The 12,185-nt window shown below is 34.6% G+C and overlaps 2 protein-coding genes across 2 annotated transcripts; one reads left to right on the top strand and one right to left on the bottom strand.

The window, feature by feature from the left end:
* Nucleotides 1-106: 106 nt before the first annotated feature.
* On the top strand, nt 107-3,621 carry LOC140048571 (large ribosomal subunit protein eL21-like). The gene is made up of 5 exons (XM_072093314.1): nt 107-149; nt 621-788; nt 1,575-1,687; nt 2,075-2,225; nt 3,462-3,621. The coding sequence occupies exons 2-5, from the start codon at nt 654-656 to the stop codon at nt 3,549-3,551; spliced, it is 489 nt and encodes a 162-aa protein (XP_071949415.1). The 5' UTR covers nt 107-149; nt 621-653; the 3' UTR covers nt 3,552-3,621.
* Nucleotides 3,622-4,013: 392 nt separating this feature from the next.
* On the bottom strand, nt 4,014-11,606 carry LOC140048570 (electron transfer flavoprotein-ubiquinone oxidoreductase, mitochondrial-like). Its single transcript, XM_072093313.1, has 13 exons — nt 11,577-11,606; nt 10,966-11,079; nt 10,504-10,656; nt 9,611-9,769; nt 9,283-9,401; nt 8,983-9,060; nt 8,408-8,554; nt 8,217-8,282; nt 7,410-7,628; nt 6,748-6,916; nt 5,627-5,809; nt 5,083-5,304; nt 4,014-4,788 (listed from the first exon to the last, which is right to left on the bottom strand). The coding sequence occupies exons 1-13, from the start codon at nt 11,593-11,595 to the stop codon at nt 4,625-4,627; spliced, it is 1,812 nt and encodes a 603-aa protein (XP_071949414.1). The 5' UTR covers nt 11,596-11,606; the 3' UTR covers nt 4,014-4,624.
* Between the last annotated feature and the right edge of the window lie 579 nt (nt 11,607-12,185).

A 12,185-nucleotide genomic window follows, 5' to 3' on the forward strand; every position in this document is an offset into this window, starting at 1 on the left:
TATTTTAAATGTGAATAAATTATATTCTATTTTATTATTTTCATTTTAACAGGTTTTAATTGAATTAATTATTTATTTTAAAAATAATTTATCACGTGCTGTGTCCGTTTCCTTCGGCCTTTTTTCCAGCACCACATTGCGAGCTTTTGGTACGGTTATTTTCTTGACATAATATGAATAATTACACATTAACTATCGTTTGTACACTTAATGTATTAAAGCCAAATGAAATTAAACTATTTCTTTGTTTAAGTTTGATAAAAATAGTTTATAACATATTTATATAATAGCCAAATTGAAAATATTGTGTCGTTACAACGGCGTTAGGCCGTCGGTCGGTTTAACTTTTAGCGACCGAGAAGCTTGTCACTGCACTCGCGGGTCTCGGCCACGGAGGGGAGGTTTCCAGGTCATGCTGTACTCTAGCTAAGCCGACCATACATGATGTTCAATCGTGTGTGATGTGCGCATGTGGTGTCAGGGGTAAATGTGTTCTTTTATAGTGTTTTGAAGTTTAGATTTTGTTATTAAATATTAAAAAGTATATTTTCTAAAATATTTTATTTTAAACTTCCTCTGTTGTTTTTTCATTATCAGTTGTTATATTTTTATCTTCATAGATCAGTGAATCCACTGGCGCAAACTAAAGCAAGATGGTAAAAACAAATACAACAGGTGTCCGCCGTGGTACTCGGTACATGTTCTCAAAAGGCTATAAAGAAAATGGCGTTGAGCATCTTAGTACTTACATGACCCTCTACAAGACTGGCGACTATGTTGATATCAAGGTTTGTTAGCCTTTTTATTTTAAGCATAAAGTTCCGTCCCCAATCCCCAAAAGGGAACCGAAACATCCATCTCATTACAGTAGAACCTGTGTTTTACGTACCCTAATTTTACGTTCCCTGGATTTTATGTACGCTTAAAATAACCGATGACGTCATCATTTTCTTACATTGAGGGCGCAATTTAACAACAACAAACAAAGCCATGGCTGTGTAAGGAATTCTGCTGTGTGAGACAAGCTACACACGTGCATTCCCCCTACAGCAGCGACTGTTTTTATTGATAGAAAATACAAGAACATTGATATTAAACGCACAGGCCGTATATACTGTACTTTTCTAGTAGAGCCTCACATCTTGCTAGGCCTGCTAGCCTGGCCTGAATAGTCTAGGCAAGGCCTAGCTAGTTACCACCTGCATGCTGTACAGTAAAGTAGGCCTAGGCAAAGACGGTAGCCTTTATAGCTACGATCTCTGCGTATTTGGGGTCAATTTAAGGTCAACCTGGATTTTACGAATCTCCTGTTTTACGTACGCCTTTCGATCCCGTACCGTACATAAAATGAAGGTTCTACTGTACTTCCCTCAAGTTGATTTTTACATTGCTTTGCTTGTTGTGACTTAGGATTGGTGATTCTATCCATGACAAACAACACAAGTTTTTTAAGTACTTAAAAAAAAAAATTGATGTAATATAAATGAAGATTTCAAATTTTGTGTACTTTTTAATATTGAATGATTTTGAATATTAGGCCAATCTGCTGTACGATACTCTTTTGTTTTCTGTAGGGAAACGGTGCATTTCAGAAAGGTATGCCATACAAAGCCTACCATGGTAAGACTGGCCGCATTTACAATATAACACCGCACGCAGTTGGTGTGGTTGTCAACAAACAAATCAAGTAAGTTTATCTGTGTGCACCAATATTCAAATGAGGGTGGTAAGGATATCAAACTGCACTCAAATTGGTCAAATGAGTTTTTTTTTTCTGGTTTCAAAATGCTAGGTGGAACGCCTTTAAGCTCCATGTTTACACTATCAAAGTAGATGGACAAAAAAAGTGTGATGTGGCCAAATATGGTAGTGATATGACATCATGTTGTCCATATATGGGCACATCACTTATGGGATAGAGTTCCAAAGAATTGTATGTTTTGGCAGTACCTTTTATTGCCACAAAAAAAAAAATATACATATATTTAAAAAATGGTAGCTGGTTAGTTTAGTGGTTATGACAAATAAATGAATTTTGAATTGATAAATAACTATTTGTGATTTTTGTTTGTAGACATCGCATCATTGCAAAGAGAATCAATGTACGAGTTGAGCACATCAAGCCATCACAGTGCAGGACTGACTTCTTAAACCGAGTTGCAAAGAACGAGCAGATGAAAAAAGCTGCAAAGGAGACTGGTGAAAGGTTGAACCTTAGGCGACAGGTAAGAGTTTTTTTCAACTACACGTTCTGTTATAATTTAACTCTAGGCTGTTTAAAACTATCTACATTTTGTGTTAATATTATAGTCAGTTCCCCATGTCAAAAAAAGTGAATGTGCCAATCATAGAGAAAGTGTAAACATTGTCTATAAAAACCCATGTTGTTAAATTTCTAAAATTCATCTTTGACCTCTGACCTTAATTTGAATATTTTTACCCATTACCTAAACTTTAAGTAACAATATTCACCACCACAGAACACTTGCCCTACAAATTAGAAATATACAAGTCTAAAATGAATAGCACTTAAGTGAAATCCTGAAATATTTATTGACTTAAAGCTCAGGTACAGGCATGAATTTTAAATATAATATCTGGTTAATTGTACATAAATCAAGACGAGAAAACATGAATTTCCCTTAATATGGTCAAATACAAAATTTGGCAAAATTCTGCCATAAAAACCAGGAAGACTTTTTTCAGTAGTTAGGTAGTTCAACCTAAAGTAATAACATGTCTGGTGACTCCCTAGAAGGTGAAAAAAGATGGTGGATAAACATTGGATAATTTTTGCTATAGCATGAAAATAAAAATCTGAAGTTGAATAAAAATACCAGAAATGTAAAATTCAAATTATATTACCTATATTTTGTCATGTCTGATAACATTTTTTACCACACCGTTTATTTTTCATAGCTTTTTAAAATGCTTCTCTATTTACAAAATTTGTGTACAAAAGAATAAAGATTTTACTCTGTAATTTGAACTATCCCCCCCCCCACCCCACTGATAAGAAAGTGCTTATTTTCAACAAGCTCGTGTAACACAAATAAAATCCCAAAAATTATGAAACTAGGGGAAACTATAGATCGATAATTATTGGAATGTATGATCAATAGAAATTTTTTTCCCGTACCTGGCCTTTAAGTAAAATATTTGACTTTGGTGAATACAGCCACAGGCAGTTATATTCAGCCTGAGTCAACTTAAATATACTCTGGTTTTTTGTTGTTTTTTTAATATTAAATTGTACCTTATTTTTTTATGTTTGGCAGCCCTTGACAAATTTTTGCTTTTAGGTTTCGCCACTCTTATTTATAATTTTTTATCACAAACTCTGTACAGAAAAAGAAAAATAAATGTTCTGAAATGACAATGCTTTCAGGAACACAAAATTATCCCCATCGCATTGCCTACAATATTAGTTAGTTAATATAATTCATTCATTTCTTTCTCAGGCTAAACAACCCAGACCAGCACACTTTGTCACAACAAAGAACAACCAACCACAACTGGTAGAGCCCATCCCATATGAGTTCATTGCATAAATGTCTACAGGCTTAAAAATTGTATTTACATTGTAAATCGTCTGATAATAAAATCAAATGAAAGACTGAATATTTGTGTTATTTTCCTTTCAAGAAGTATGTAGTTATAGGTTTGGAGTTCTGGGTCCTGGCTGTGATTAAAATGTCTAAATCTGCTTTCACATCGCGCGTGGAAAATGGGTTCAGTGGTAAAGCATATCGTTTACAACAAATTCGGACTTGGAATTCGATGCAATGGATCATGAAGCCATTTTTTTTCTGAAATTATACGATTTTTTTCTTACCGAACAACAGTGAGCATGAATGGCCTCACTTGACAACAGATAAATAAATTTGTGGTTGATGTGAAAGCGCACTTAACGCTCACAGTATTTAACTCCAAGCGTCTGACCGAATCTGGGCGCGATGTGAAATCAGCGTTATTCACAGATTCCTAAATACATTACAAAATGAAAACTTCAATGAAATATAACATACTTTAATTTAACAGATACCAATGACAATCAAATGCTAAATTAATGTGCGAAACCTGATTTAACTGATTTCACACCCGTACAGTATAAATATTGCAAAGCATCGGTATATTAAATATATGATAAAGAAATGGAATACATATCCCAGGCATTTCCACTACTGTAATGCACACAAATTCAGTCAATCACAATACCCATAAAATTCACAATATTTTAATTAATTTAAAGTCTTAAATGCTCTTAATAGCTCCCTTCTACACCCGCCATACTACCCAATTCACCATACTGTATCAACACAAATTCGTACCAGTATCATAGGCAATTATACGGTGTCACATGTGGCACCTGTATTATAATAAGGTTTAGTTTATGGCCTATGATAGGCATCACATGTAAACACTGTATCACATTATTTGCCCATGATACTGGAAAGTTATAGATACAGTACCGGGAATAGGTAAGCCATTCACACACTGTATTGTATCATTAAATTCAATAAGTAACCTTTAACTAATATATTCTGTATCATGGTATAGTCTTCATTATCATTTCTTTACCGATTTAGTAACATCTTCTTGTTATCTATACATTATATAAATCTTACATGCCGCTGTATGCGGGCCCACCACCAGCTTCCGGTACGACCCAGTTGATGTTCTGACTTGGATCTTTTATATCGCATGTTTTGCAGTGTACGCAGTTTTGAGCGTTTATTTGTAATCGCATTCCGTCGCCCTCTTCAACCGGTACATACTCGTAAACACCTGAAAAAAGTTTGTATTAATATATGATTTAATAAATGTTTCGCCAAATATGACATAGACGCTAGGTGCATGCCTTAGTTTATGACGCCATAATCAGAAATATAAAAAGGCCTGATAGAGTAGGACACCTATTCTGGGGACACTCCTATTAAGTGGACAATAGGGATTCTACTGTATGAAGATGAATAGCATATCTTTACATAATAATTTTGAGTGAAAACTATACCACAAGACATGGAGTAAACTATTACCAATCGGTTTCAAACGTTGTATTTAATAATATTCAGTCTTTACCTGCCGGGCAAAACCTTTGTTCTGGTCCGTCATACACGGCAAGATTTCTCTCAACCGGGACATCATCATTCATAAGCGTTAAATGGGCAGGCTGGTTACCCTCATGGTTTGTTCCGCTCAATGCGACTGAACTTAGTAAGTCGAAGCTGATCTCGCCATCTGGTTTAGGATATTCAATAGGGGTGCATTGTGAGGCTGGTTTTAAGGTCTCGGAATCCTTATCTAATAAGAAATCAATACAATATTATTATTATTGATATGTATATAGAAGAACCTCGATGAAGGGAGAACTACAGTATCAGGTAAATGCGGGTCTCCCCTGAAGAGGTTAATTATTGCCAAAAAATGGGCTTGCAAAACAAGGAAGACCAGCACTCATATACATTGATGTACTATAGATAGATACTGGTATGCAGAGAGAAGAACTAGCTGTCACAATGGCAGATAGGAAATTATGGAGGAATCTAGTCATATAAGTTCTAGTATGTCCCGGACTAAGTAAGTATATTTTCCTTTGTGAAGCAAAATCAGATGAACAACTCACGTTTATGTTTTAAAGTCCATGGTTCTTTTCCCCTGCCGATGAAATAGAATAGTCCTGTATACATCATGGTCCCTAGAACTCCAAGAGGTGAGTGAAAGGATGGACGGATGTTCCGTACGGAATACAACTCCTTCCAAATCCAACTACTCTTGATGCGATCTTCATAATCATCACAATAAATACCTAATTTCAAGACAACAAATTTGTAAAAAAAAGGGATGATCATTTTACGTGGGTTACATTACAGATGGATGGGGAGACCTTGGAACCCAACACTAGGCCTAGAGGAGCGATCAATCACTGTTTACCCGAGTAAGTGGTCAAGCGGTTAAGACAGTGGAAGTGTAATTATGTAGCCATAACATCGGCAAGGGTTCGAGGCTCAATTGCTCCATGGTTCTGGTGGTAGAAACTTTACAGTGTACACATCTAGCTCATACAGAATACAGAAATTTATTGGTCCAAAAGGAAATTCGTTTTGTTGAAAAGCTCTCAAATAATTAATTATAAATATATAAATAGTCATGAATACAAAAATACAAGATCTTATCAAAATATGAATAAACATCAAACATAGAAAAAAATATAAAAAATACTATATCGTAACATATAAAAATATAAAAAATATATATATATATATTAGCAGTATTATATACAATTAAAACAAATTACATTTTCAATCTATCTTTTAATAGTTGCGTTATATAAATGGCAAGAATTTGGAACAAAAGACTTTCGAAGACGATCATGATCTCCTCTTAGTGGACGTAGCCTGATACCCGATCTGTTTAAAACATAGTACTTATTTAGTGGGTGTGTGTGGTCATTCATAATCATGTTAACTTTATGTAATACTCTTTTTTCATATGTTTGTTGAATAGTTGATAGGTCAGAGCCAATAATTTTGTCAGCACGCTTCCTAACTCGTTCTAATTTTACTTTGTTCTCATTTGTAAGACCAAAAAACAACGATATTAAACTAATGGTTAAATGTGCCTAGTACATCTTTCGAGACGAGTAGGGGTTACCACGGTGTACTAGAACATCACAGCCACTCATCATCATAACTGGGACCTCTGGGAGACCAGTCGGCCAGTGTAAATAAATAACAACAAACATACCTGCTGTTTCTGATGTTAAATTTTCATTGCTGAGTTTGTCAAAGATTGATTCTGCCGCCAGCATGCCGCTCTTCATTGCGTTATGCGTTCCTTTAATCTTTGGTACGTTCATAAATCCAGGACTGCAACCAACTAATACGCCACCAGGAAACGCCAACTTGGGAATGGACTGGAGAATAAAATTAATCGGTAAATATACGCTTGATAATTTATATATCAACTGTACAGTCAATTTTCCCACAACTCTCAGAAAACATTCCATAAACCAAAACCAACAGTAGAATGCCATTAAGAGGACATCTTCGGGACCCAAAAAAGTAATAGGGGTGTCTGCTCTTTAGGGGTTGGCCGTTGTGTTTAAGTGGTGCCTCAAAAGGAGGAGTTCCACTGTTTTTTTACAGGGGGAGCAATACAAATAGCAATACAAGAAGAACATGTTAATAATACAATAGGATAGGATGAGGACAGTGAATGCACAGACTCACCATTACAAGTACTCGTTGTTGTTGCTGGGATACGACATTATAATAAAAGATATATTAGTTGGTTCTTTTGTCTTTTATATTTTTTAAGGAAAGCCAAGATATTAGCACTGAAATTTTCAGTATATTGGATAATAAAAGGAATCTGTATCTGTATACAAATAAAATAGAACATATTACCTGTAGGCCACCCTCGTTGAGAGCCCTTGCGCCATATGCTATTCTTTTACCGCCTTCAAATGTTGGTTTAATTGCTGGATGATGCTTAAACCTCTGAAACTCCTTGTAAGGGCTTAGGTATGGGTTGGTGTAGTCCAAACCAATGACGAAGCCTACCGACACCAAAGGTGAACCTTCATCAAGGTGATATATAAACGAGCCTCCATACGTTTGTATATTCTAATTAAATATGTAAAAAATATTATAATGCAATAAGTATATAAACTAAAGTTACTGTAGATGTTTGTAATAAGTTTTTGTTTAAAGGTATATAACAGCACAGCCAAAAATGTTTGTTTTGTTTATAGGCAGATTGCCAAGGAGTCTGGAGTTAAGTTGTAAATACAATAGTTGAATATTATACGGTGTCTCAGTTAAACTATGGAGTGTTAAACACTGTATACAACCTTTCTACAGTATTTTATAATTGATAGCCTTTGGGTATGGAGTGCCAAACATAATAGGTACAATGTCAAAATTTGTAAATGTATATAATTTTTATTGCACTATGCTGCATCTAATGCTCCGTCTACACTATCAAACTTTTTGTGACAAAAAAAGTGTGATGTGCCTAACTATAGTAGTGATATGCCCAAATATGGTAGTGACATTATCATCATGTCCATATATAGGCACATCACATTTTTGTTCTCCCATAAAGTGTAGAAAAGGATTTAGCAATTGTGGAAATTTGCACATTCTCACAAATATAATTGCATTGCTATAAGCATAATTAAGCTGTTATTAATAAACAAAAGTTTTTGTTACCAATGGCCAACCAACAGTGTGTTCAACTTTACCAGGCTCATGTTTAGCTGGATCAATTTCCCATAGCTGAAAAATAAAATAGTTTATATTGTTTTCTTCTCAAAATTTACGTACTAAGATCATAACAGTACCACAAACTCACATCAAACAGTTCATAATAATAAACAAAAACATTCAAAAAAAAATCTTACTTCTTTGATACCAATAGCATATGTCTGAGGATCACAATTTTCCCTTAGATTAAAAGTCTTGTAAAGTTGTTTTGATAGATGTCCATGGCAACCCTCGCCAAATACAGTTACTTTTGCATGTAGTTCCATACCTCTCTCAAAGTTAGGCTGACAATAAAAGGTCAAAGGTCAACTTTAACAACATAACAATCATGGTAGGCACTGTACCAGGTGGGAGGAAAAGAGGAAGAACTAAGAAACACTGGAAAGACAACAACATCAAAGAATGGACCAAACTGACTCACAATAAGACACTGAGGGTGGCAGAGGACAGGGCCACATGGAGGAGAGTGGTTAAATCATCTACGGAGCCCCAACAGCCCCTCACTCTCCAAACGGCTAAAGGGTTAAAATCAGGTCAAGGTTCACTTTGTTTGTGTATGTTTATCTTAAAGTGATTGAGTAAAGATTTTTTATTAAATCAACATCTAAAATCAAAGTGACACTTCCCATGAAATTAATAAATATAAAATATATATTTAAAACTACAGTAAAATCAGCCCACATCAAGTGTAGTGTAGACAAGGCTTAATTACCTTAGGTGATCCATCTTTTGCGATTCCTACATCTGATGTTGCCACACCCTTGACACTCCCATCTTCATGGTATAGAACCTATGATCAATAAAAAAAAAATGTCTGTCAATCTTAACTGCTGTTGAAAACTATAGCTTGTCTTATTGAAAGGATGCTTTGGAGTGTTTTTCGTTTCTCACTGTTCGATTTATAAAATAATCAATTTTTAAAATGTTATGATAGCCCCAATAGTCTATTGGAGTTTCTCTATCAATTTCAAATTGACGTATGATGATTATAGATATATAAAATATTTCTTACCTCACTGGCTGGGTAGCCAGGGTATATCTCTACTCCAAGCTCTTCCGCCTGTTCACCTAACCACTTCACAACATTTCCAAGTCTGACAATGTAATTACCATGATTGTACATAGGAAGACCTAAAATAAGGAAACAGTTAACAGCTATTAGTATCGAAAAGTCTCAAACTCATTATTTGTCTAACCATACTAAAACTCTGTCTACACTATCAAACTATATGTGACAATAAAATATGTGATGTGCCCATATATGGACAGGATGATGTCAAATTTGGGAACATCACATTTTTTTGACAAGTTTGATAGTGTGGACAAGGTCTTAAACATACCTTTCATTATTGGGATTCTAATACTACGTTTCTCTGTTAGAAACAAGAAAACATCTTTCTTTACTTGAGTCTTCATTGGTGCTCCTCGTTCTTTCCAGTCTGGTATCAATTCATCAAAGGCATGCATCTCTAAACAAGCTCCTGATAAAGTATGGGCACCTAGAAAACATACAAATATATATATAACTGAATATCATCGAGCAAAAGCTAGTGGAACTGTAGCTTAGCGTTCAATCACAAGGTCCAGGGTTCGATCTTGAACCTAGATTAGGGTTGTGTTTACGCCCAATTGGTTCTACTCCACTGGCTAATCATGGAGTCCTGCCCTAATGAAATTTAGTTTATATAAGCATGATATATTTTATCCCTTCTGTAAGTGGCAAGTTGCTTGTTGTTGGATGTGTATGAAACAAAACAATTAAGCTATAACCAGAAAATAAAAATTATTGTTTTACTAAATGAATGAGAGCAGCCACACATGAAGCCATACATCACCAGTGCTCCAAATGAAATAAATACAACAAATTAATTTAATTTAGTTAATCATGCACTAACTTATTTTTAAAATACTGCGGTTTGAACAACAATTTGACCAGGACTGTAAATATTTTTACATCGGTCACTTCTAAACAACACGCAACCACACGTCATACAGTACATTAGTACAATGTTGCTATGTTTAGTGCTACTACAATTAGATGGAATATTTAGAGGGTTGGGTTCAATTTTGATTGATTCAGTGAGGTTGATTATTTAGGGGTTACAGTATGTTAAAATAGGAGTACTAGCATGCATTTAATTAATGCCTTGTGTGATGCGCATGTGGTACTTTAATGTATATCGTTGTGTGGCATGTAGTGGCGCGTGGTGTTTAGTAGGACCAGTTAACAAACCTATTTCTGTGGCTTTTTCTACCACACAGACCCTCAAATCATGATTTTTCTCTTGGCTAAGTTGTTTAAGTCTGATAGCTGTTGAAAGTCCCGCTGGTCCACCGCCTACAATCAAAACATCGACATCATCCCCAAATCGCTCCATGTCCACATCTAGACAACAAACAAACAAAACTTTTCTTTTAATTTTTAAAAAGGGGTTACCGGTAATGATTGGATACAGTTAAGTTTGAGGATGTTGCTGGCTTGATATTTCTCAATAAATATGTTCTGTGGTAGTGAGGCCCACATGAGTTGTGAATTGGATTTGGAAAACTGCATTTGCCTTTATATTTTTCAACTGAACTCTTTCCAACCCTAAATATGTTTGGGAGAGAGAGGCACATTCCACCCCACCCCATCCCCGCATGAGTTGTGAATTGGATTTGAAAAACAACTGCATTTAATAAAACTTTATTTCACCTTTCCAGCGCTCGTCATTCTCACGTGGTACCACTGTGTAATGTGTGGTTATTTTATTTTTTGTACTTGAACTCATAGACAGACATCGTGACCCAATTTGATTGAGTAAATGGCCTGAAAAAAGTAAAAAATAAAATATTAATTTACAAAAATAAATTACAATCGAATCGAGGGGACATATACTTAATAATAGACCTCTCTCTAGGCTAGGCCTACTAGCCTAAATTACTTTTTTTTATATTATCATTTTGTCAAAAAAGTATATATTTTTTGAAAATTAAGATCAATTCATGATAGAAACAGTACAGAGTGTCAGAACCCTAGTGCGATTTTCATCACAAGGTCAAGGTCCTTAGCTAGGCCTAGCTACATATTAGGCGGCCGCGTAGACAGGTGAAGTAGCCCTCATTTGGTCAGTGACTCACTCACACAGTGCAGTGTGACAATCGTGAACTTGGCCTACAACTAACCAAAGTGTAAATTACATCATAATATCCTAAACTGGATAATAAATTACACCGATTTACTTTGTGAACCAATAATAACGAGTTGTAAATGTTTTTATGTAATAAAGCAAGTTCTAAAATAGGTAAAATAGTAAATTTACGTACCAAAACATTTAGGTTTCATCACCCACTGTAGCGCCATCTTTAGTTTGAATTTAGCAACTTTTTAAAGATACGTCGTGTGCGTGATGTATTTTTATTTTTTTAATGTGACCGGGTCGAAACCCGCACTAATCAAATGTAGGCGTACCAGCATTGGCAATTTATTTAATTCCTCCATAGGTAAAGCAGGGAAATGTAAAATAAATTTATATTTTATCTCACTGGTACAAGTAGCTATTAAATCGGTCGGACATAAATTCAAAGTAAAACAATGTATTAGAATATTTAATGTATATAAAATAAATAAATAAACCTTATTTATATTTTATAGATTAATTATACGAAAATTATATAAGAAAACAATATGTATTATTAAAGAAAGAGGTAGCAGATATTATACTACTACTGATCTTAAAATAATATAATACTAGAGGCCTTTAAATGCGGATAGCCTATATATAACAGTTAGAATTTAAAACATCTGTTATGCATATATCTGTAAAGAAAAGTTGATATTGAAGTATTAAGTTTAAGCCATTATTTCCAAAATGTTATATTATAGATCATATTAGCTATATCATATATAATAGAAATACAAGCGCAACCAAATTT

Source organism: Antedon mediterranea, chromosome 5, assembly GCF_964355755.1.
Source record: "Antedon mediterranea chromosome 5, ecAntMedi1.1, whole genome shotgun sequence".
NCBI lineage: Eukaryota > Metazoa > Echinodermata > Crinoidea > Comatulida > Antedonidae > Antedon > Antedon mediterranea.